This window comes from Erythrolamprus reginae, chromosome Z, assembly GCF_031021105.1.
Source record: "Erythrolamprus reginae isolate rEryReg1 chromosome Z, rEryReg1.hap1, whole genome shotgun sequence".
Taxonomy (NCBI): Eukaryota; Metazoa; Chordata; class Lepidosauria; order Squamata; family Dipsadidae; genus Erythrolamprus; species Erythrolamprus reginae.
The window spans coordinates 143,768,878-143,795,506 of NC_091963.1; the positions used below are offsets into that span (position 1 = coordinate 143,768,878).

The 26,629-nt window shown below is 42.9% G+C and overlaps 1 protein-coding gene across 1 annotated transcript; it reads right to left on the bottom strand.

The window, feature by feature from the left end:
• Window positions 1–265: 265 nt before the first annotated feature.
• METTL3 (methyltransferase 3, N6-adenosine-methyltransferase complex catalytic subunit) lies at window positions 266–23,144 on the bottom strand. Its single transcript, XM_070729556.1, has 11 exons — window positions 22,999–23,144; window positions 18,478–18,680; window positions 15,940–16,320; window positions 14,369–14,544; window positions 10,423–10,639; window positions 9,097–9,284; window positions 7,030–7,068; window positions 6,800–6,908; window positions 5,862–5,927; window positions 3,315–3,427; window positions 266–548 (listed from the first exon to the last, which is right to left on the bottom strand). Exons 1-11 carry the CDS (start codon window positions 23,090–23,092, stop codon window positions 437–439), a joined length of 1,698 nt encoding a protein of 565 aa, XP_070585657.1. The 5' UTR covers window positions 23,093–23,144; the 3' UTR covers window positions 266–436.
• Window positions 23,145–26,629: the final 3,485 nt, after the last annotated feature.

Below are 26,629 nucleotides of genomic sequence, written 5' to 3' on the forward strand. Positions count from 1 at the left end.
TGATGCAGCTCTCAATGAAATCAAGTTTTAACACCCCCAATTTATAAACTCGGCGTATTGCCAATAATCTAGGTTTCTCATTTTACCGATCTTGGAAGGAGAGAAGGCTGAGTCAGCCTTGAACCTGGTGAGATTTGAAATGCCAAACTGCAGGTAGCAGTCGGCAGAAGTAGCCTGCAGTACGGCAACTCACATGGTACAAATGTAAGTTGCATTTGGTTTTCTGGCAGCAAAGTGGGCTCGGTCAAAACAGGCTGCAGGGAAGTATTGTTCCTGGTGGGCCATCTGCTAATCCACAGTGGCCCTTTTATTAAAAGATTGGAATATACACATCCTCTTTTGCATTGCCACCATTTTCACTCCCAAGCCAATGCCAAGAGTCCACGGCAGTTGTTCTCTTCTTGGTCCATTATGGCAGCCTCACTTTCATGTGGCTTCACATGTTCTTAGGCTTGGAAATAATTCCATCTGGGTACCGCTGCTTGAACTGAGCCACCACATCTGGGTCCAACAAATGGATCCCATCTAGCTGGTTGCCAAGGGTGACCCTGGAGGAAAAAGAGAAGAGCAAACCGGTCAGTGACTACTTCATCTTCAACCGCAACAACACAAGAGCAAGCAACAGATTCAAACTTAATACGAACCGCTCCATACTTGACTGTAAAAAAATATGATTTCAACAATCGAGTTATCGAAGCGTGGAACTCATTGCCGGACTCAATTGTGTCAACCCCTAACCCCCAACACTTCTCCCTTAGACTCTCCACGATTGACCTCTCCAGGTTCCTAAGAGGCCAGTAAGGGGCGTACATAAGTGCACTGGTGTGTCTTTCGTCCCCTGTCCAATTGTCTTTCCTTTCTTTCACCTATCTTATATATTCTCTTCCTTTCATATATCCTCTCCTCTAAGTTCACTTTTACCCTTGTATATATTACTACATGTCTATTTTTCTTCTTATGTATTTGTGTATTGGACAAATGAATAAATAAATAAATATGCCATGAGAAAGATGGATACCTCATCTGAGATGGTTCCTGCAGAACAAGCCATGGTTTTGGGATACTAATCAATGTATTGGCAACCATATAGGTAATCTGCATTTTAGACCATTCATTGTAAAAATAGCAATAGCACTTAGGCTTATATACCACTTCACAGTGTTTTACAGCCTCCTCTAAGCGGTTTACAAAGTCAGCCTGTTGCTTCCAACAATCTGGTTTATCATTTTACCGCAGGAAGCCATCACAGAAAAAAAACAGATGTTGAGCTGGCCACACCCACCTTAGCCCTGATGCGGCCCTCAATGCAATTGAGATTTCATTTGAGTACATAAATTGAGCTTGGCACTCCTGATTTACAGCTTATTGCCTCCAAAAATCCGGGATCTCATTTTACCGACCTCGGAAAGATGGAAAGTTGAGTCAATCTTGAGCCTAGTGAGATTTGAACTGCCAAACTACTGCAAGGTGGTTAGCTCTGCCCCCGCTCCTGCCCCAAGGACTGTGGATGTTGGGGAGACATCCATATGCTGCAGGCCTGTTTTGCCCCCGGTGGAATCTGCTGATGAAGGCTCCTCTGACCAAGAAGACATGAGTGACAGGGAGGAGGAGAGTGTGGCAGACAGCTCAGAAGGAGATCAATTATCTAGCTCCTCCTTGGATTCAGAACAAGAGTTAATGATACTGCCACGCATGCGGAAAACGATGCATAGGCAACAACAACTGAGAGATTATTATCAAAGAAAATGAGGCCACCTGTGGTTGGGTGGGGCTGTGGTAATTAGTGAGGCTGCTATAAATAGCAGCCTGTGGGTTTGGCCATTGTGGAGGATTATCTGATCGTTGTGTTTCGTGACTGCTTTACTGACTTTGACTTTTTGTGTGCTGATTTTCCCCTGCTTTGAAACTAAACCAGAGCAAAGTGTGTTTCACTTTGTGAAAGAAGAAGGACTGTGAATTGCCTCACAGCTGCAAGCTAAGTATCACAGAACTGATAAGGGACTTGTACAAATTACCAGTTTGTTTGGAGACGAGTGCTCTTTGCTATACCAAAAGAGGGCTTGGTTTAAGTGAATTTTCATTATAAAGAACATTGTTTTGAATTTTTCAAACGTGTGTGTGTGTCTGAAATTTGTACCTGTGAATTTTTGGGAGGATTCTACCAGAGAGCACGACAGAACATCTTCCAACAAGCAAGTCAGTGGGAAAATTAGAATTCACTTATCAACGGCATGCTTCATTTAGTAAGCATATGCTTCACTTAACCTAGTGATTTGCTTAACACCGTAGTAAAATGGTTGTAAAATCAGAAACAAGTCACTTAATGGCTACCTTATCTAGCAACAGAGGTTCTGATTCCAATTATGTCATAAGGTGGGGACTCCCTCTAATAGCATCTGGCTGGCCAATGAAGAGATTCCATCGTTAAAAACGGAGGGTTGAGAGCATTTCTATCAGTCTTGGTAGATGCCCAATAACGAAGAATTGGAAACTGCAGTTTCATATCTAGAGTGCCAATACTTTTTGACTTCCTTTTTAGAAGGTCTTTTTCTCTTTCTCTGATGTTGCATTGTCACTACTGCTGTAACCTTCAAATAAATATACCTTGGCCATAAATGGGTATATGAGCCTATAGCCAACAAACGAGGAACTGATTGGCAGACTCCCAACACCCTTAATTTAAATTTAAATTAATTAAATGAGCCGGGGTGGTGCAGCAGGTAGAGTGCTGTACTGAAGCTGACTGTAGATCTGAAGGTCAGCGGTTCAAATCTCATCACCGGCTCAAGGTTGACTCAGCCTTCCATCCTTCCGAGGTGGGTAAAATGAGGACCCAGATTGTGGGGGCAATATGCTGGCTCTGTTAAAAAGTGCTATTGCTAACATGTTGTAAGCCTCCCCGAGTCTAAGGAGAAGGGCGGCATAAAAATCGAATGAATGAATGAATGAGTGAGTGAGTGAGTGAGTGAGTGAGTGAGTGAGTGAATTAATTAATTAATTAATTAATTCTGAAATGTTGTAATTTTTCAGAGATTTTAAAAAAGAAAAGAAACCTCAAGCCTTTCTAAATTTCGGTCTGGAAACTATGGCTTGCTTCCGATTCAAATTAGGCTTCAAGTTAGGTTTGGTTCAACAACATGTGGGGAGAAACCAAATTCTGGAATCCAGTTGGGCAAATACTATTGTAGTTTTTCAGAGATTTTCTTTTTTTAAATGTCTTTTTAAATTTTGGCCTGGAAACTCCAGCTTGCTTTCTACTCTGTCAGATTTCAAGTTAGGTTTCATTCAACAACATGAGGGGAGAAATCACTCACCAGTTGGGTTGTACGTTGTGAGGTCGCCCAAAGAGCTCGATCTTGCGTGTGCCTGGAGAAAGCCGCTCAATCATGCCGTAAATCTCATCTGGCTTGTGACTGGTGGAGCGAACCTGCACCAAGAACACAGAAAACGTTTCAAAGGCTTCCTAAGGCAGCAACCCAAAAGAATAGAATAGAATAGAATAGAATGGAATGGAATAGAATAGAGCAGAGCAGAACAGAACTAGAACTAGGGAAGGGAAAGTAAGAGAATAGCAAACGGAAGGGAATAGAATAGGGAATAGAATGGAATGGAACAGAACTAGAATAGGGAAGGGAAACAAAGGGAATGGAATAGAATAGAATGGAATAGAAATAGAATAGAAAGGGTGGGGTGGCCAGGGTAGGATTAGGAAAGGAGAGGAGAGGGAAGGGAAGTAAAAGGAAGTGCCTAGACTGGAATACAATAAGAGTAAGAATGGGAATGGAATAGAATTGGGAATAGGGAATTGAATTCTTTATTGGTCAAATGTGATTGGATTCACAAGGAACTTGCTTCTGGTGCATAAGTTCTCAGTGTACATAAAGACATGTGTTAAATCATGATCATAGTCATAATGCATTCATTGTGAATCATAAAATACAATACTTAGTGATTGCCATCGGATATTAAATAAGCAATCAACATAAATCATACTAGGAAACTAAGCAAAACAATATAAATTGTAAAGATACAAGCAATAAAGTTATAGCCAGAAGTAGAAAAGAAGGAGACAAGTAATAGGAAAGATGAGAATAATAATAATAATACAATTTAGTAAATAGTTTGACAGTGTTGTGGGAATTAGTGGGAAAGAGGGTACGAAAAGAAAGTAGTGTGCGACGGCACCCAAAAAACCCGATACAATCCTTGCTTGTAGAAACAATGAGCCATGTGAAGTGTTACTACTGCTTTATATTTATATTTATAACATTTATAAAAATTAAATGTTATGAGAAATGTTTGAATATATTAAAATGACTTTAGAATTTTATTTCTCCTTTTGATTAATTTAATTCTGTTTGTTAGAATATATAAACAAAATTCTTCTTTTCATCTAGATTATTATGTTGACTTAATGAACTAAGAATATATTCTTTTTCTGTATTAAAAATTAACTTCTAAGAAGAGAGGGGTAATTGTAATCCCTACTACATGTTTAAATGTTTGTATGTCTGTGTGTGTTTTTTTATGAAAAAATCAATAAAGTTTACTACTGCTTTATAAAAGCTTAGGTATGGTCCCACCTGGAATACTGCATTCAGGTTGGGTCATCAACATTAAGAAAACCCCCCGATGTTGAGACTTTGGAAAAAGTGCCAAGAAGAATAACTAAGATGCTTAAAGTCCCAGAGACAAAAACATATGCAGGAATTGGGTCTGACTAGTCTAGAGAAAACCAAAGATTTAGGGGTGACATGATAGCAATGTTCTCAGGGGCTGCCCCAAAGGAGATAATAAGTCAACTTATTTTCCAAAGCACCAGTAGGCAAGGCAACACAAGAATGGATGGAAAGTAATCAAGGAGAAAAGCAACCTGGCATTAAGGAGAAACTTTCTAATGGTGAGGACCACTAAGGTTGCCTTCAGAAGTTGTGAGTCTTTCATCACTGGAGGATTTTAAGAAAAAACACTGGGCAGCCACCTGTCTCTGAAGTGCTATAAGGCAGAGATGGTGAACCTGTGGCTTGTTCAGCCATATATAAAGGCATTCAAGGCGTTGCCCTATATCAGCTTATATATGGCTCGTGCAGCCATATATAAAGGCATTCAAGGTGTTGCCCTATATCAGCTTATATATGGCTCGTGCAGCCATATATAAAGGCATTCAAGGTGTTGCCCTATATCAGCTTATATATGGTTCGTGCAGCCATATATAAAGGCATTCAAGGTGTTGCCCTATATCAGCTTATATATGGCTCGTGCAGCCATATATAAAGGCATTCAAGGCGTTGCCCTATATCAGCTCCAGGGCCCTGCTGATTTTGGGACATTTTCAGCTGTTTTTTGACATCCACAAGGTTCAGGAAAGCCTACTGAAGCCTGGGGAGGGTGAAAAAAAAAACAGCTCAATGGTCCAACCGGAAGTTCTTTTCCACACTTCTGGTTGGCCCATTCAGCTCATTTTTCACTCCCCAATCGATTGCTTCAGGCTTTCCTGAACCCTGGGGAGAGCAAAAATCACCCCAAAGGTCCCACCGGAAGTCTGGAGGCTTTAGTGACGCCTGTGTACATGCACGGGCGGGGGAGGGGAGGAAGTGCAGGGGGTTGTGAACATGCGGGGGGAGGGTCAGCAGGCATGCACAAAGGGGGGGCATTGCATTATAGGTATGGGCACCCATGCCCTTGCTATCTCACAGGTGCGCCCACTTTTTGGCACCCAAGCAAAAAAGAGGTTTGCCATCACTGTTATAAGGGTCTCCTTCTTGAGCAGGGGGTCGGATTAAAAGACCTCCCAGCCCTATTCAGATTGATGGACCTCAACATAAAAGAGCATTGGGGGGGGGGGAGGGTTGTCACCTCACCTCTGCCACAATGACATCACAGTCCAGACCTCTGTTGAAGCCTTGGGGGTTTCCTTTCACGCCAACCTAAATAAAATAAAGCATAAAACGTATCAGGAAAGACTTCATGAACTCAATCTGTATAGTCTGGAGGACAGAAGGAAAAGGGGGGACATGATTGAAACATTTAAATATGTTAAAGGGTTAAATAAGGTCCGGGAGGGAAGTGTTTTTAATTGGAAAGTGAACACAAGAACAAGGGGACACAATCTGAAGTTAGTTGGGGGAAAGATCAAAAGCAACGTGAGAAAATATTATTTTACTGAAAGAGTAGTAGATGCTTGGAACAAACTTCTGTAACTGAATTGAAACATCCATCTAGTCTGCCCTTATACTATTTCCTGTATTTTATCTTAGGATGGATCTATGTTTATCCCAGGCATGTTTAAATTCAGTTACTGTGGATTTATTTATCACGTCTGCTGGAAGTTTGTTCCAAGCATTTACTACTCTTTCAGTAAAATAATATTTTCTCATGTTGCTTTTGATCTTTCCCCCAACTAACTTCAGATTGTGTCCCCTTGTTCTTGTGTTCACTTTCCTATTAAAAACACTTCCCTCCTGGACCTTATTTAACCCTTTGACATATTTAAATGTTTCGATCATGTCCCCCCTTATGGGTGTGGGCACAGGCACGTGCAACACCCCCCCCTCTGTGCTCCCCCTCTCTTGGCACGTGAACAAAGGAAAGATTTGCCATCACTGCTCTAAAGCCTCCAGAGGCTGACATGAATACTGCAGAGAAACAAGGGGGGTCCCAGCCAGGTGATACCACTTAATGCGGGGGGGGGGGGGGGGGCGGGGACGGGGGACAGGAGCTAGTGCCTGAGACTTCAAATGCACTACATTTCCCAGGCAGCAGGTGGCGGTGAGTGGGTTCCAATTATTCCTCTATTTACCAAGCAGTGCTCCTTGCCGTGATTGAGCCAATGGCCTGTCCGTCCTGTTCGGATGATACGCTGCAGCTGGTTGGTTTTCACCCAGATGATCTCATCCACCCGCTCGTACCTGATTGGCCAGAATGGGAGACAGAAAACAGAGCCCAAATCAAAGAGGCAGAAGGTTATAAGGGTGGAAAAGGTCCTTTTTCTGCCCCGGGGGAAAACAGCAACAACAATCCCATACTCACCCCCACAGACTGAGACACTCGCGCCCCAATTCCATGGCTCTGTGGGGAAGAGGGGAACAGGTTAGTTAATCAACAGTTTACCCCAAGGAGCTGCTGATATAGTTCTACAGAGGAATTATTGAGTCTGTCATCTGCACCTCTATAACTGTCTGCTTTGGTTCTGCAACCCAACAAGTCAGATACAGATTTTGGAGGAGAATCAGAACTGCAGAAAAAACGATTACTGCCAACCTGCCTTCCATTGAGGACCTGTATACTGAGTCAAAAAGAGGGGGTGAAAATATTTACTGACCCTTCACATCCTGGGCACAAATTGTTTCAACTCCTGCCCTCAAAAGGTCACTACAGAGCACTGCACACCAAGACAACAGGAACAGTTATTTCCCGAACGCCATCACTCTGCTAAACTCCAAGCCGAACTAGGAAAGCAAACTAGAACAGGCTAGAACAGAACTGCAACCACGGAAGCCACGTTTCAAGCGACGATACAAACTGGAAACACAGAGGTTAATATTCAGGAACTGCAATGCGAGGTTCAAGATTTACAATACGATGCAAAATTCAAGATTCACGATACAAACTGGAAACTGAAGTCAGGATTCAGGATTGGCGTTCCCTGCAATTAGCTTAAGCATGGTTAGGCCTTAAGTAGTCTAAAGCAGTGTTTCCCAACCTTGGCAACTTGAAGATATTTGGACTTCAACTCCCAGAATTCCCCAGCCAGTGAATGCTGGCTGGGGAACTCTGGGAGTTGAAGTCCAGATATCTTCAAGTTGCCAAGGTTGGGAAACACTGAGCTAAAGGACATGGCCAATTAGCCTGCAGCTCTGCTCGTGAGTAGACCTCCATCAGAGTAAACCTTACTGCATTTTGGCAGTTCCTGCATGCTCCTGCATTCAGGCAAAGGAGTAGCCCCTCTTTTCTCATTGCACTGCAGGCTTTTAAAGGCTACACAAGCTGCTAGGCAGGCCACAACATAATTAAACTAGACACCTCTCGAACTTCTCTTCTTTAAACTAGACACTGAAAAAAGTGTGTTATGAACTCTAAGAGGTTTCACAGCATTTGTTTTTACGGAAAAAGAGTTTTTCATATGACTTTTTTCCCCACATTCCTTTGATACATGATCAAAATTCAGTCACTTGGCAACGGGCAAGTACTGTGACACCTCGTCTTACAAACGCCTCGTCATACAAACTTTTCGAGATACAAACCCGGGGTTTAAGATATTTTTGCCTCTTCTTACAAACTATTTTCACCTTGCAAACCCACCGCCGCCACTGGGATGCCCCGCCTCCGGACTTCCGTTGCCAGTGAAGCACCCGTTTTTGTGCCGCGGGAATTCCCCTGAGGCTCTCCTCCCTGGGAAACCCCACCTCCAGACTTCCGTGTTTTTGTGATGCTGCACGGGAATCCCATCAGGGGACTCCCAGCAGTACAAAAACGGGCACTTCGCTGGCAACGGAAGTCCGGAGGTGGGGTTTCCCAGCGAGGGGAGCCTCAGTGAAATTGCAGCATCGCAAAAACACAGAGGTCCGGAGGTGGGGTTTGCGATGCTACAATTTCACCGATGCTCCCTTCGCTGGGAAACCTCACCTCCAGACTTCCATTGCCAGCGAAGCGCCCATTTTTGTGCTGCTGGGAGTCCCCTGCTTGGATTCCCCTGCAGCATCACAAAAACACAGAAGTCCGGAGGTGGGGTTTCCCATGGAGGGGAGCCTCAGGGGAATCTTAGCAGTGCAAAAACGGGCGCTTCGGCTGGCAAAAGGGGTGGATTTTGGGCTTGCATGCATTAATCGCTTTTCCATTGATTCCTATGGGAAACATTGTTTCATCTTACAAACTTTTCACCTTAAGAACCTCGTCCCGGAACCAATTAAGTTTGTAAGACGAGGTATCACAGTATTCCTGAAACCCTTCTTCCCATCATTTGACCTCCCTGATTTTCCTAGTTCAACCAACCAGGAACCACCACTTGCCAAGTCAATGCTGAGTCAAGGCCGGTCCCAGAGTTCTTCCAGTTGCCTCTTTCATCAACAGGCCTAGATTCCCCGTTGCGTCACCTACCGGCCTGTGACCCACAGGAAGAGGAAACCGTCGTCTTGCAGGACAGGGATGTTGAGACGCCTCATCTCGTCGTCTGTGAGCGTCCCGTAAGGAAGTTCCATGTGAATGTCCCAAGGTGGGTCAGCCATCACCACAGCGAACTTGCCCAAGATGCTTACGTCCAGGTAGCGGATGTCGCAACAAATCCACTGCCAACACACAAAGGAGACAACCAGGGAGGCATTGAACAGCACAGGCAGATTCTGATATACTTTGGTGATTTTTTTTAAATAACAGTTTTTATTCCCACCCCACCCCACATTCATACATACCATATTTTTTGAAATATAAGATGCACCTTTTCCGCTCTAAAAGAGGCTGAAAATTTGGCTGTGCCTTATACTCCAAGTGTAGCTTTTTTTGAAGCTTTTCTTCCCAAGCACTAAAAAGATACTAACAATCTTCCTGACTTGCAGGCTTTTTCATTGCTATTTGCTCCGAAGGAGGTTTTTTCCAGCCCTTTGTAGGCTTTTTTTTCCAGTGCTACTCGTTCTGAATAAGGTTTTTTAAAGCCCTAACCAGGGGATAATGAAATGTGCTGAAGCTGACCAGACTAAGGATTCTGGTGAGATGAATACCTGGTAGGCAGATATTTTTCTCCTATTTTCCTCCCCAAAAGCTAAAGGGCATCTTATACTCCAAAAAAAATACAGTATATCAATGCATGTACGTTACAATATACCAACTATAGAATTACTGTATATATTTTTATCAATCATTCTTAGTTGGGGGAAAGATCAAAAGCAACATGAGAAAATATGAGCCGGGGTGGCGCAGCAGGTAGAGTGCTGTACTGCAGGCCACTGAAGCTGACTTGTAGATCTGAAGGTCAGCGGTTCAAATCTCATCACCGGCTCAAGGTTGACTCAGCCTTCCATCCTTCCGAGGTGGGTAAAATGAGGACCCGGATTGTGGGGGCAATAGGCTCGCTCTGTTAGAAAGTGCTATTGCTAACATGTTATAAGCCGCCCTGAGTCTAAGGAGAAGGGCGGCATAAAAATCGAATGAATGAATGAATGAATGAATTATTTTACTGAAAGAGTAGTAAATGCTTGGAACAAACTTCCAGCAGACGTGGTAGATAAATCCACGTAGTAACTGAATTTAAACATGCCTGGGATAAACATAGATCCATCCTAAGATAAAATACAGAAAATAGTATAAGGGCAGACTAGATGGACCAGGAGGTCTTTTTCTGCCGTCAGTCTTCTATGTTTCTATGTTTTAGCCTCTAGTTCCCCAAAACGTCTTTGTGGCTCTTCTCTTACTTGGCCCAGTGCTGCGTACCTGTGGCGGGAAGAGCCTGTCCACGCTGGAATCTCTCCCCACGGCTTGGGGCATGGCCAGGTCTTGGCCTGAAAGACGTTCCCGCCCACAGGGGGCATCCAGGTCTGTGCAGGCGTCGATCTCATAATGTACATATTTGCAGGTGTCCATGTGGAAACAGGTGTTGAGGAAGGAGCAGTCGCCTAAGGACTCGTCCGTGTGCTTGTTAATGATACGCCTAGGAGAGGAGAAAGACAGTCACTTTAAGACCTTCTGCTTTTCAAACCCATCCAGATTGCCCCCCATTATGGCCAGGCAACTGTAGCTTCGTAGTAGTATTTATGGTAATAGTAATAGTACAGTGGTACCTCGACATACGAGTTTAATTTGTGCCAGACCAAAGCTCGTATGTCGATCAATTCGCATCTCCAACGAATGCCTTTAGACTTTGTTTTTCCGGGCCGAGATAACTGGAAACATGGAATTCTTCCGCCACCTAGTGGACGCTCGGCTCGTATCCCGAATTTGAGCTCGGGTGTCGAACAGAAATTTTGCTTGTGTCTCAGCTTGTAACTTGGAATACTCGCATGTGGAGTAGCTTGTATCTAGAGGTATTACTGTACTTTAATTGTCATTGCACCTAGTACAATGAAATTAAATGCCATCTTCAGCGTACATCATACATAAGAAAAGTATAAAAAGTAAAACATGTATAAGGGTAAATTTTTTTTAGGTAGTCTATTAATTACAAACCAAAATAAATTAATATGGAAAGTATATAAATATATGATTGAATATAAAAATATAGGTTTGACGCTAAAAGATAATATGATAAAATGGTGCCAAAATATTGGTAAAGAATTCGATGTAGAGACATGGGAGAAAGTATGGATTACAAATTGGAAAATGACGAAATCAGTATCTTTAAAAAAAAAACCAAATTAAGATGTTTTATAGGTGGCATCTCCCACCAAATAGAATTGCCAAAATGTTTCCAAACACATCCCCAAAATGCTGGAAATGCAAAAAGGAAATAGGTTCCTACTGTCATCAATGGTGGACCTGCAATAAAGTCAAGACATATTGGAAAATGATAGAAAAAATGTTAAAAGAGATTACATTACAAGAGATAGAAAAAACCCCAGAATTTTATTTGTTAGGCATAACTAAGCAGAAATATAAAAAAGATTTTTTTTATTTAGTTGTACATATTTTAACAGCAGCTAGGATAGTTTACGCACAAAATTGGAAGGGGGAAAGTATACCCAAAAAAGAAGACATAGTTAAAAAAAATTGGATTGTGCAAAGATGGATATGATGACAAGAAGGCTGAATGACCAAGAAGAATCTGACTTTTATATTATTTGGAATATAGTTTATAAGTGGATAGATAAAAATTAAAATTAAAATTAAATGTTATGCGAAATGTATGAATACAGTATATTGAAATGACTTTAGAATTTTTTTCTTTTGATTAATTCAATTTTATGTTTATTAGAATATATAAACAAAATTCTTCTTTTCATCTAAATTAATATGTTGATTTAATGAACTAAGAATATATTCTTTTTCTGTATTTAAAATTAACTTCTAAGAAGAGAGGGATAATTGTAACCCCTACTACATGTTTAAATGTTTGTATGTCTGTGTGTTTTTTTATGAAAAATCAATAAAGTTTATTTAAAAAAAAGTAAAACAAAAAGACACATCCATCGCATTCTGTACAATTGAATTGAAAACCCCTGATATTGCATTAATATTGTACTATACCAGTGGTGCCGAACCTTTTGTTGGTCCGTGTGCCAAAAGGAGAATAGCATGTGCATGTGCCCAGACCCATAATTCCATGCCCCCACACTACCCCATGCTTGATACACTACCCCTACACTATCAGCACACGATGGCACACCCTTTTTTCACTCTCCCTAGGCTTCAGAGCCTTTCTAGAAGCCTGGGGTAGTTGAAAATGGGCCTTATTATTTATTTTATTTTTATTTATTAGATTTGTATGCCGCCCCTCTCCCAAGACTCGGGGCGGCTCACAACAATAAAAACAATATTATAACAAAACAAATCTATTATTAAAAGAAGCATATAAAACCCTATCATATATTTAAAAACCAAACAGCACATTCATACGAAACATGAAATAAAATATAAAGAAGCCTGTGGGGAAAGGTGTCTCAACTCCCCCATGCCTGGCGGTATAAGTGAGTCTTGAGTAATTTACGAAAGACAAGGAGGGTGGGGGCCATTCTAATCTCCGGGGAAAGTTGATTCCAGAGGGCCGGGGCCGCCACAGAGAAGGCTCTTCCCCTGGGGCCTGCCAAACGACATTGTTTAGTTGACGGGACCCGGAGAAAGCCAACTCTGTAGGACCTTATCGGCCGCTGGGATTCATGCGGTAGTAGGTGGTTCCGGAGGTACTCTGGTCCAATGCCATGTAGGGCTTTCCACATCCCTTCCGAAGGCTGGAAACAACCTGTTTCCCAACTCCCAGTGGGCTCGAAAATCAGCTGGTATGTACCAGACCTGAGCTCACATGGCCACTAATATGGCTCTGTGTGCCACTTGTAGAATGCAGGCCATAGGTTCACAATCACTGCACTATACGGTAGAATTCAATATAGTTACTGCTCTGGAATTGAAGCTGTTTTTCAGCCAATTTGTCCTTGTTTTTTTTTGTCCTGTGCCGTCTGCCAGGGGGTAATAGTTCCAAAAAAAAAGGGTGCTCAGGATGAGATATGCAAACTGGATTAATTGTAGCTCTCCAGTGCTGGCAGCACTCATGCAGCCCCAGACCATGACGTTCCTATCACTAGGTATGACTGTGGGCAAGACACACTTGCCTTTGTATTCCTCACCTGGTTGCCACCACACATGCCTGACACTTTATGATTCTCTTTCTTTCTTTCTTTCTTTCTTTCTTTCTTTCTTTCTTTCTTTCTTTCTTTCTTTCTTTCTTACTTACTTACTTACTTACTTACTTACTTACTTACTTACTTAATAACTTATTTATTAGATTTGTATACCACCCCCCTCTGAAAACTCGGAGCGGCTCACAACAGGAATACAGAATACAAATCCAATGATTAAGAAAGCAAAACAGTTAAAAACCCTTGATTAAAAACACTCATGCAACCCAAACAAACCAGGTTCTTGACAAACCTATCTTTTTCTTTTATGTACATGGAGAGCATCTACACCAAGACAAATTCCTTGTGTGTCCAATCATACTTGGCCAATAAAAAAATTCCATTCCATTCTATAATGGGAAGAGGTTCATGAGATGTCCTGCGTGATATGAATACCCAGAAATTTAAAACTACCTGTGATGTAATGTATAATGTATATGGACAACTATGAACTATTTATTATTATTATTATTTATTTATTATTTATTAGACTTGTATGCCGCCCCTCTCCGAAGACTCGGGGTGGCTCACAACAGTAATACAAAAACAATATAACAGTGAGACAAATCTAATATTAAAATAAAACGTATCTAAAACCCCAACAATTTAAAACCATACAACACATACATACCAAACATAAAATATAAAAGCCTGGGGGAGGATGTCTCAGTTCCCCCATGCCTGGCGATAAAGGTGGGTCTTGAGTAATTTGCGAAAGACAGGGAGGGTGGGGGCTGTTCTAATCTCTGGGGGGAGTTGGTTCCAGAGGGCCGGGGCCGCCACAGAGAAGGCTCTTCCCCTGGGGCCCGCCAAATGACATTGTTTGGTCAACGGGACCCGGAGAAGGCCAACTCTGTGGGGCCTTATTGGCCGCTGGGATTCGTGCGGTAGAAGGCAGTTCCGGATGTATTCTGGTCCAATGCCATGTAGGGCTTTAAAGGTCATTACCCACACTTTGAACTGGATGACTGAGAGGCTCCATAGACAATTTAAGCAGAAATTATAGACCCTGAGCTGCCTCCAAACCCTCTGCCCCCCACTCCTAAACTCACCGGAAGTGCAGCTTACGACAGGGACGTTCAGCGTCACTGGCTTTCATGCATTCCTCCTTGGTTCCGTAATCGCAGAACTCCTGCACCTGAGCCCGTCCTCGCGAACGAAACTTTTCCACAATGGACTGCTCCTTGGCTGTCGTTGTGTTCAGCAGCTCCAGAATCTCTTGACTCACCTGGAAAGGCCAAGGAGGCAAAGCCAGTTTTGTGTGGGGGGACAGAAGAAACCGAACGAGGCTGATCGGACTTTTGAAAAAAAAGAAGGGAAAACGTTTGGCAGGCCCCAGAGGGAGAGCCTTCTCTGTGGCGGCCTCGGCCCTCTGGAATCAACTCCCCCCAGAGATTAGAAAGGCCCCCACCCTCCTTGTCTTTCGCAAATTACTCAAGACCCACCTTTATCGCCAGGCATGGGGGTGTTAAGATATTCCTTCCCCCTAGGCCATTACAACTTATGCATGGTATGTTTGTGTGTATGTTTGGTTTTTAGTTGTTTTATTAATTGGATTGTTACATGTTGTTTTTATCATTGTTGTTAGCCGCCCCGAGTCTGTGGAGAGGGGCAGCATACAAATCCAATAAATAATAATAATAATAATAATAATAATAATAATAATAATAATAATAATAAAGATCGGAGTGCCGAATTCCAATTTCTGAGGACCAGAAGAGCCTCCATACATACAGGTCATCAGTCCTCAACATATGACCGAAATGGAGCCCCAAATTTACGAGGCTAAGTAGCTACAGCCTGTGTTTCTCATGTTCTACCTCCTCATGTTCTACCTATCTCTACCAATTGTACATTGACATCTAATCTTAAAAAGCCAGGCTTCCGATGCTGATATTTGACCCCGAAAACACATAATAATAATAATAATAATAATAATAATAATAATAATAATAATAATAATAATAATAATAATAAAAAAAAATAATTTATTAGATTTGTATGCCGCCCATCCCCAAAGCCTCACAACGAAATACATAATGTACAAATCCAATATTAAAAACAGAATAAAATCCTTACCATAAAAAATTAATCGCACAATCCAAGCAAACCATATATAAGTCGTACTAACTAAGGGGCATGTCAACTTCCCCCATGCCTGGCGACATAGGTTATTATTATTATTATTATTATTATTATTATTATTATTATTATTATTAATTAATTAGATTTGTATGCCACCCCTCTCCGAAGACTCGGGGCAGCTCACAACAGTAATAAAAACAATATAGTAATGGAAGAAATGTAATATTAAAAAAACATAAAAGGTGGGTTCTTAGGAGCTTGCAAAAGGTAAGGAAGGTGGGGGCAGTTCTAATCTCTGGGGGGAGTTGATTCCAGAGGGCCAGGGCCGCCACAGAGAAGGCTCTTCCCCTTGGACCCGCCAGACGGCATTGCTTAGTCGACAGGACCCGGAAAAGGCCAACTCTGTGGGACCTTATCGGTCGTTGGGATTCGTGCGGTAGCAGGCGGTCCCAAAGATACTCTGGTCCGATGCCATGTAGGGCTTTATAGGTCATAACCAACACTTTGAATTGTGACCGGAAACTGATTGGAAACTTACCTTCTTGCTTTGCTGCTCCTTGGTAGACTGCTGGCTCAGCAGGCTTTCGATCTCCAGGTCAAGGTCAGAGGCCTGTTTGCGTGACTTCTTGGGCGGCTCCTTCAGAGGCTCTGAGCTGGCCAGTGTCATAGGAGAAACCCCAGGAGCAGAGACAGAAATCCCAGCCTCCTGCTCTGCTCGCCTCTTTTGCCTTTCGGCCAAGCCTTTCTTCTCAGCCACGGCCCCCATCATGGCCGAGAGCTTGGAGTGGTCGGCGTATGTGACCAGCATGGGCTGCCCGTCATCCTGGAGAAGCCCACGCTTCACTTCAATGAGTTCCTGGGCAGCAAATTTCTGCAAGAGGCTCTCCACGCTCCGTTGGTTAGCTGAGGCTTCTTCAGCCTGCAAGAGAAGGAGGGCAATATAAAGGGATACGCTCTGTCCTGGGAATCATGCGATCACCATTTGTAACTTTCCAAGCTGGTTTCCAACAAGCAAAATCAATTAGGGGGAAGGGGGGAAGCCAGGTTCTGGTCATGTGATCAAAATTCAGATGATTGGCAACTGACTCATATTTATGACCGCTGCACTGTCCCTTTTTCGACCTTCGGGCAAGCAAACAGGGGAAAGCCAGATTCACTTAATGACTGCATTGTTAACTTCACAACTGAAGTGATTAACAGGCTCATAAAGTGGGGTAAAATTCACTTAACAGTTGTCTCACTTAGCAACAGAAAATGTGGGCTCGATTATGGTCGTAAGTTGGTGGGAAAACGGTGGAAGGTCTAAAGCATAAAAGCATATCAGGAAAGACTTCATGAACTCAATCTGTATAGTCTGGAGGACAGAAGGGAAAGGGGGGACATGATTGAAACATTTAAATACGTTAAAGTGTTAAATAAGGTTCAGGAGGGAAGTGTTTTTAATAGGAAGGTGAACACAAGAACAAGGGGACACAATCTGAGGTTAGTTTGGGGAAAGATCTTGAAGCAACGTGAGAAAATACAGTGATACCTCGTCTTACGAACTTAATTGGTTCCGGGAGGAGGTTCGTAAGGTGAAAAGTTCATAAAATGAAACAATGTTTCCCATAGGAAACAATGTAAAACCGATTAATGCGTGCAAGCAACAACAAAAAAATCGCAAAAACGGCGCTCCGCTGGGCACCGCCGCCCGGCTGTCACCTTTTGAAACAGCCGGGCGCTTCTCGGCGTTCTCCTGAATGCCGAACCCGGAAATTCGGCAAATGTTCAGGTTCGGGAGAACGCCGAGAAGCACCGCCGCCCAGCTGTCACCTTCCCAGAAGAGCCGTGGAGCTGTCGGCTGGTCGGGAGGCTCAAACGGAGGTGGGGAACCCCAATAGGGAATTCCAGGGGCGGAGCTTTGACGTCACGGAAACGTCCTTCCTGGCTGGCTGAAATGTGACGTCTCCGTGATGTCAAAGCTCTGCCTCTGGAATTCCCTATTGGGATTCCCCACCTCCATTTGAGCCTCCTGACTGGCCGACAGCTCCACGGCTCTTCTGCGAAGGTGATAGCCGGGCGGCGGCGCTTCTCGGCATTCACCCGAACCTGAACCCGAACATTTGCCGAACTTCCGGGTTCGGCATTCACGGCGGCGGGTTTGTAAGGCGAAAAAAGTTCATAAGAAGTGGCAAAAAAATTCCAAACCCCGGGTCCGTATCTTGAAAAGTTCGTATGATCAGGGGTTCGTATCACGAGGTAGTACTGTATTATTTTACTGAAAGAGTAGTAAATGCTTGGAACAAACATCCAGAAGACGTGGTTGGTAAATCCACAGTAACTGAATTGAAACATGCCTGGGATAAACATATATCCATCCTAAGATAAAATACAGGAAATAGTACAAGGGCAGACTAGATGGACCACGAGGCCTGTTTCTGCCGTCAATCTTCTATGTTTCTAAGTTGAGGACTACCTGTAACCATGTATATAAGCAATAACAGTCAGCTTTTGCTGAACTACAACTCCCACCATTCCCACCTGTGAAGCAGTCAAGCATTACCTATCTCTGAACTACTGTATTTTTTAGAGTATAAGATGCATCTTAGTTTTTGGAGAGGAAAACAGAGAAAAAATAATCTGCCTACAGGGCATTCATCTGGCTAATCCTTAGTCTATACATTAGCTATTTTCCAAAGCACCCAAAGGCCAGACAAGGAATAATGGATGAAACTGAACAAGGAGGGATTCAACCTAGAAGCAAGGAGGAATCTTCTGGCAGCGAAAGCAATCAAGCAATAGAACAGAAGTTTCCTTCAGAAGTTGTGAGAGCTTCATCACTGGAAGCTTTCAAGAAGAGAGTAGAGTCCATCTGTCAAAAACTCCTGCTCGACCAGAGAGTTGGATTAGATGACCTACAAGCTCCCTTTCAACTGTGTTATTCTTTTATTATTAACCTTGGACACTTTAAAATGAGTGGATTTTGCTGGCTGCAGAATTCTGAGAGTTGAAGTCCACTCGTCTTAACATTCCCGAGGTTGAGAAACACTGGACTAAAGTATCAAAGCCCAGCCTTAATTGTGATCACATTGCTCACCGTGAAAATGGTTTGGCAGATGGTTAAAGCATCTGTGGGCAGCGCCAGTCCCAGATCCGAAAGGTGATGGAGGATTTTCTTTTCTAGTTCAGGGTCGGTCAGTAAATCCCCTGGCTCTGCGGTGGTGCCAGGCGTAACGGAGGAAGGCACGGGGCTGTCACTGCGAAAGGGAGGGCTGAGCACCAAGTCTGGATTCCTGAGATCTGGAATAAATCGGGGAAAGGTCCCACAGTGATAATGTCTGCTAAGGGGAAAATAAATAAATAAATAAATGAGCATTGCAATCCATTTTTCTTCCTTTTCCTGACAATTAGAACAATGAATCAAATGGAACGACTTCCTCCAGAAGTTGTGACTGCTCTAACATTTGAAGTATTTAAGAAGAGATTGGACAGCTGTTTGTGTGAAATGGTATAGGGCCGTGATGGCGAACATGTGGCATATAGAGCCATATCGGAGAGCACACAAAACTTTGCCATGGGTCAGCTCCAGTGTGCATCCATGCCCTGGTCAGCTGATGTTCGGCCTTGGGAAAGGCCGTTTTGCCCTGAAGTTTCCCTGAAGCCCCAGAGGCAAAACGATCGCCCAACAGACAAACTGGAAGCTTGGAAAAACGCACTTCCGGTTTGCCCGTTGTGCTGTTTTTTTGTACTCTGGTGCTTCACGGAGCTTCCTTGAATCCTCCGGGGTGCAAAAAACAGCACAATGGCAAACCGGCAGTGTGTTGTCCCAAATTTCTGGTTTGCCCATTTGGGCATTTTTTTTCACCTATCAGGCTTCAGTAAGGTCTGTGCACATGTGTGTGGGGCAACGCAGGGATTGTGTGCGCATGTGTGTGGGGGAGGAAAGGGGTGTGGGCACGTGCACGCATGCTAGCACACCCACACACCCTTTTTTGGCATACAAACTGTTCTGTCTGGGTTCCCCCAGACCTCAACACCAACTGGAAAAAACAGCCAGACACTCTGGTAAAAGCCAAAAGTATTTTATAGCTGGAAAAAATAAACACAGAGGAAAACCTGTTCTTCCCAACAGACAGGATATAATACGTTACAGCAGAGTCCTGATGTCCAGACAATACAGCAAGCTTCTTGCTGGCACCCCCCCCCCCCCCAAGGTTTCAATAGTCAAAGGCACAAACCAGGATTCCAAGACGCCAAAGTTCACAGCCAGGTCCTGTTCTGTCTGGGTTCCCCCAGACCTCAACACCAACTGGAAAAAACAGCCAGACACTCTGGTAAAAGCCAAAAGTATTTTATAGCTGGAAAAAATAAACACAGAGGAAAACCTGTTCTTCCCAACAGACAGGCTATAATACGTTACAGCAGAGTCCTGATGTCCAGACAATACAGCAAGCTTCTTGCTGGCACCCCCCCCCAAGGTTTCAATAGTCAAAGGCACAAACCAGGATTCCAAGACGCCAAAGTTCACAGCCAGGTCCCAAGACTCTCAAAGATAAAACTCCACAAGCCAGGAAGGGTGGGTCTGCCTTTTAGCCTTTCCAAAGAGCACCACACCCAAACCCAGCTGTTGCCTCTTTAATGCTGAAAGTACTTAGCCAATTGATTCCTTCTCTGAGTAGCTCTTCTCTGTGGCAGATCAATTATGGCTTGTGCATTTTCCTCTAAGGAATCCAGGCTGCTTGCTGGGGAGAGCTCCCTCTGGTGGAACTCTGGCTGTCCTCCCTCTTCTTCAGCCTGGGATTCCTCCTCCTCGTCTGCCTGCACCTCCTGTTCCTTAGCCTCTCCCTCTGAGCTGGAAACCGACAGAAGATCAGCCGTTCCCTGAGGGGCCTCAGACGGAACCACAACACCAACCAAAAAAGGTTCACCATCATTGGTTGCCGATCAGTTTCCGATCACAATTCAAAGTGTTGGTTATGACCTATAAAGCCCTTCATGGCACCGGACCAGATTATCTCAGGGACCGCCTTCTGCCGCACAAATTCCAGCGACCAGTTAGGTCCCACAGAGTGGATGTCACTTGGTGGGACCCAGGGGACGAGCCTTGTCTGTGGCGGCCCCGGCCCTCTGGAACCAACTCCCCCCAAAGATTAGAATTGCCCCCACCCTCCTTGCCTTTCATAAGCTGCTTAAAACCCACCTCTGCTGTCAGGCATGGGGGAATTGAGATCCTCTTTCCCCCTAGGCCTTTACAATTCTGTGCATGGTATGTATGTATGTATGTTTGGTTTTTATATTAATGGGCTTTTAATTATTTCTAACATCAGACTACTATTGTACACTGCTTTATTGTTGCTGTTAACCGCCCTGAGTCTCCAGAGAGGGGCGGCATACAAATCCAATCAATCAATCAATCAATCAATCAATAAATAAATATAAATAAATATAAATAAATAAATAAATAAATAAATATAAATAAATAAAATTAATTAATTAATTAAATAAATGAATAAATAAATAAATAAATAGTCTCCTGTTTGAGCAGTGGGCTGGACTGGAAGACCTCTAAGGTCCCTTTCCAGCATTGTTATTCTGTATTTTCCTTTGATGTCGGTCAATTGTCTAGCAAGCAGCCATTCATAAAACTGCACACTAAACAAGAATCCCAAGAACTGCAATTCAGAGGCTTACTTTAGCTCTCTGCCACTTATGGAGGTATATGGCTGATATAAGTGGAGGTTTCATTCATGTCAGGATCTTTAACATATTAACAAAGTTGCAAGGGACCTTTTAGGTCATCTAATCCAACCCCCTGCTCAAGCAGGAGACCCTGCATTTGCCTCTACCTAGGATTGAACTCATAACCTCTTGATTGTGCGGCAAGAGCTCTATCTCTAGGCTACATACAGGATACAAGTGGTATCTCTACGATGAATGGCATAAAGGCCCCAGTTCCAGATGGAGGGTTCTTAAACAAGCTGCATTGAACATACTGGAACAGGACATGTACGCGTGTCTTTTATCTCACTCCCATCCCTCCTTCTTTTTCTCTTGGAGGCATGGTTAAGGCCTTTTCTGAGGGCAGCATGGCCTTTATTATAATCATAATAAAGGCGGCTTTACTCAGATCAGCTTAGATCCTGTGACAATATCTGTAACATTATCAAACAGCCACGTCTACCTATCCCAAGTCTTTGGAAATGACTCAATAGATAAGACAACAATGTCAAATCGAGTTTGAATATCTGGCTAACTGTGCGACAAGCCATAATAATGTATCCAGATCGTGCAGAATGCAGCTGCAAGAGCAATCATGGGCTTCCCTAGGTATGCACATGTTACACCAACACTCCGCAGTCTGCATTGGTTGCCGATCAGTTTCCGGTCACAATTCAAAGTGTTGGTTATGACCTATAAAGGCCTTCATGGCACCGGACCAGAATATCTGCGAGACCGCCTCCTGCCGCATGAATCCCAGCGACTGGTTAGGTCCCACAGAGTTGGCCTTTTCCGGGTCCCGTTGACTAAACAATGTTGTTTGGCGGGACCCAGGGGAAGAGCCTTCTCTGTGGCGGCCCCAACCCTCTGGAATCAGCTCCCCCCAGAGATTAGGATTGCCCCCACCCTCCTTGCCTTTCATAAACTCCTTAAAACCCACCTCTGCCATCAGGCATGGAAGAACTGAGATATCTCCCCTTGCCTATGTAGTTTTTTATATGGTATGTTTGTGTGTATGATTTTTAAATAATGGGGCTTTTAGACTTTTAATGTTAGATTTGTTATTTTAGACTTTTAATATTAGATTTGTCATTGTATATTGTTTTATCACTGTTGTGAGCCGCCCCGAGTCTGCGGAGAGGGCCGGCATACAAATCTAATAAATAATAATAATAATAATAATAATAATATAATAATAATAATAATAATATATAATATAATTAATACAGTATAATATTATACAGCATATAATATAATATATAAATACTCTAAGGTAATGTTATAAGTCTATAATATATACTAATAATATATAATGCAAAGATAATAACACAACACAGTATAATACACTGTAATATAATATAGTATATATACTACAAAGTATATAATGTAATTACAACGATGTAATATAATATAATGTACTATAATACTGTAATATAATATAATATAATATAACCAATGCAATATAATAAATGTAAAAGAGGTGGTATTAGAATAGACGGGAATTCTTTATTGACCAAGTGTGACTGGAGACACAAGGAATTTGTCTTTGGTGCAGATGCTCTCCGTGTACATAGAGAAAAAATAAAATATATTCATCAAGAATCATAAGCTACAACACTTCGTGACAATCATAGCATACTAATAAGATATGATAATAAAATACGATAGGATATGACACTACTTTGCCATTGCTCTGAGATGGCCTGGCAAGGTGGCTAAAATCTGCAGGCTTTGCTTTTAAGAGGCTGGGACTGTTGGAACTGGACACGAGACTAGAGAGTCCAATTTGGACATCAGGCATCCCAGCTCATCCCCCCCGTCCCACTCTACAGCCCTGTGGGATATCCGTGGGCATCCCACATCTCTGCCCCCCCCTCTCTGCGGACCTCCTCTGCCTCACCCAGAGCGTCCTGTTTGCGCCTCCGCTGCAGCCGCTCCCGCAGCGAATCCAGCTGCTTCTTGTGCGCCTGGATGGAGCTCCAAGTGTCCGACATCGTCCCGGTGTGACCGGCAGCATTGGAGGCAATGGAAATGGGGGCAAGGAACCGGAAGTGCAGACCTGGGGGAATGGAAATAAGGTGGGTACGCTTCCGCTTCATGCGGCGGCTTGGAAGCTTCGGAGGACTGGCAGGAAGCGTGGGAAGCAGCCATGTTTGATTAGGGTGGGTTGGAAGCGTCGGCGGCCATTTTTTTCATGGGCGCCTAAACCCGGCTAAGAATTCTTATCTCCCACGATATACTTGTTGGGCAGATTCTCTCGTCTTAAATTAATGCTGAGATCTGGGCAGATGATCCGGACAGCCTCAGGATCCCAATGATCCAGACCCCTAATTTTCTTCCTTTTCTTTCCCCCAAACATCAGGAAGCAGTCTTCTGCTTTAGCAAGCTAATGCAGCCCCAATTCGATTTGGTGGTTTATTAAGGCACTTAGGAAGTATTCTCTCTTTTTTTGTTGCCTGGTCTACTTTGCAGGGTTGTTTTGCACAGGTAGAAAAAACGGGAGTGGAGACCAGTGTATCCTGTGTTACCTTGGGGAAAAAAAGCTGTGGATTCATGACAAGGAAGGAGTTAATAGTGTCTTAATTGTTTGCATGCACAGCAAATAGGTTCATAAACCTGAGATGAAAATTCTGAAAGATGTTCATAAGGATTAAAAATATATTTAAGTTTACAGCTTTGCTTTACAAAGGGAAAATTCAGAAGTGACTGTCAAGCTGGAATTTGGGTTTATGGCAATCCAGAATGCACAAAGGACAGTTGGGCACGCCTGCTGGAAACCAAAAGAGCATTGGTGATGGCATGTGTGCCCACAGAGAGGGCTCTGTGTGCCACCTCTGGTCATAGTTGGCCTTCTCCCGTTGACTAAACAATGCCGTTTGACGGGACCCAAGGAAAGAGCCTTCTCTGTGGTGGCCCCGACCCTCTAGAACCAACTCCCCCCGGATATCAAAGTTGCCCCCACCCTCCTTGCCTTTCGTAAGCTTCTTAAAACCCACCTCTGTCGTCAGGCATGGGGGAATTGAGATATTCCCTTCCCCCTAGGCTTATAAAATTTATGCATGGTATGTCTGTATGTATGATTGGTTCTTTAAATTGGGGTTTTTTACATTACTTTTAATATTAGATTTGTTTACATTGTCTTTTTACTGTTGTTAGCCGCCCCGAGTCTGCGGAGAGGGGCGGCATACAAATCTAATAAATAAATGAATGAATGAATGAATGAATGAATGAATGAATTAAATAATAAGTAAGTAAGTAAGTAAGTAAGTAAGTAAGTAAGTAAGTAAGTAAGTAAGTAAGTAAGTAAGTAAGTAAGTAAGTAAGTAAGTAAGTTAGTTCGCCATCACGGATGTAGGGTGTTGGCTATTCCTGCCAGCTTTGTATCATCTGCAAATTTGGTAAGTTAGTGACGGCCAGATAGGCAGTGTGTTCAAGGCTAATGTTCACACAATCAGTGTATTGCTTCATTACACTTATGAATCACCAAAACACACCCAACAGCAGTGCTTTAAATTTGCATATCTAATCCAGCTGAAGGACAGGCAAAAGACACAAAGTTGGGAAAAGCAACCAAAAATGGAGAAAAAGGGCCTTTTATTCTATACAGCTAGTCCTCAACTTACGACTATAATTCGTACCAGAATTTCTATTGCTATGTCAGACCATTGTTAAGCGAGTCGCACCCAACTTTATGACAATTGCAGCGATGCATAGTTGTTAAGTGAATCACACGGTCATTAAGTGAATCTGGCTCTCCCCTCCATTGACTTTGCTTGTCTGATGGTCACAAATGGTGACCATATGACCATGGGACTTTGCAACAGTTGCAAATATAGGTAGTCCTCAACTTAACAACAGTTCATTTAGTGACTGTTCAAAGTTACAACAGCGCTGATAAAAGTGACTTATGACCATTTTTCACACTTAAGACGGTTGCAGCATCCCAGTGATCATGTGATCAAAATTCAGAGAGTTGGAAACTGACTCATATTTATGACGGTTTGCACTGTTTTGTCAAGTGGTCCCCTTTTGCGATCTCCTGACAAGCAAGTCAATGGAGAAGCTGATTTAACAACCGTGTTACTAACTTAACAACTGAAATTATTTACTCAACAACGGTGGTAAGGTCGTAAAGTGGGTCAAAACCCAATGTCTCACTTAGCAACATAAATTTCGGTCATATGTTGAGGACTGCTTGTGCCAAGCATCCATATTTTGATCATGTGACTATTAGGCATTTTGCAATGGTTGTAAGTGCGAGGATAGGTAGTAAGTCATTTTTTTTTCATAGTGACTATTTCACTTTGAATAGTCACTAAATGAAACATTGTAGGGCATCCCAGATTTTCTTTAGAGATGAATATGGTAAAGGATTTCCACTGAAGTTCATTTTTGTCCCTTAAATAGAATTTAAAATGTTAAGATATTCAATTTAATAGATGGAACATTAAAGTGTAGCCATAAAATTAGCCACAAAACAGTTGTAGTTGATTGACTGGAGAGTGCGGGCTCCTACATGAGGTAATCCATGTTATGATTGGTTGCTAGATGTAAAGGAGGCGTTTCCCTTCCCCCACCCCCCGCCTTTTTCTTCTATGTGCTCTGTGTGCTGTTTTTTATTCACCTCATAATATAATAATGATGTGCCTATCTGATTGGCTGTAAATATAAATATAAAATACAGTGTTCCCTCGATTTTCGCGGGGGATGCGTTCTGAGGCCGCCCGTGAAAGTCAAATTTCCGCGAAGTAGAGTTGCAGAAGTAAATACACTATTTTTGGCTATGAACAGTATCACAAGCCTTCCCTTAACACTTTAAACCCCTAAATTACAATTTCCCATTGCCTTAGCAACCATTTAGATCAGTGATTTTCAACCTTTTTTGAGCTGCGGCACATTTTTTACATATACAAAATAATGGGGCACCTTGAGTGAGGGGGGGGGGCCTAAAAAAAGTTTGGACAAAAAAAATTCTCTCTCTCTCTCTCTCTTCCTCCCTTTCGCTCTATTTCTCTCCCTCTTTCTCTCTCTTCCTTCCTTCCTCTTTTTTGCTCTCTTTCTATCTCTTTCTCTCTCTTTCTTTCTTTCTCTTTCTTTCTCTCTCTTGCTTTCTTTCTCTTTCTCTCTCTCTCTCTCTTTCTTTCTCTCTCTCTCTTTCTCTCTCTTGCTGAGCTTCGCGGCACACCTGACCATGTCTCGCGGCACACTAGTGTGCCGCGGCACACTGGTTGAAAAACACTGATTTAGATTATTACTCACCATGTTTATTTATTAAAGTTTATTTTAAAAAATATTTATTAAAGGTGGATGAAAGTTTGGTGATGACATATGACGTTATCGGGCGGGAAAAACTGTGGTATTCTTTAATTAATATTTTTGAAAAACCGTGGTATAGACTTTTCGCGAAGTTCGAACCCACGAAAATCGAGGGAACACTGTATATGCATTTATATACAACTTTGTGTGAGTGTCTCTGACACCCATTTGGACACTGGCTGCACAATTCCTAGAGATCAAAGCAAGAACCATTT

Excerpts from the sequence above, each read along its gene's own strand:
- METTL3 (XM_070729556.1), bottom strand. The coding sequence starts at position 23,092 with ATGTCGGACACTTGGAGCTCCATCCAGGCGCACAAGAAGCAGCTGGAT. Across the intron at positions 18,681-22,998 it reads GCGCAAACAGGACGCTCTGG|ATCTCAGGAATCCAGACTTG; the intron begins GTGAGGCAGAGG and ends GATTTATTCCAG. Across the intron at positions 549-3,314 it reads CACAACGTACAACCCAACTG|GGTCACCCTTGGCAACCAGC; the intron begins GTGAGTGATTTC and ends TTTTTCCTCCAG.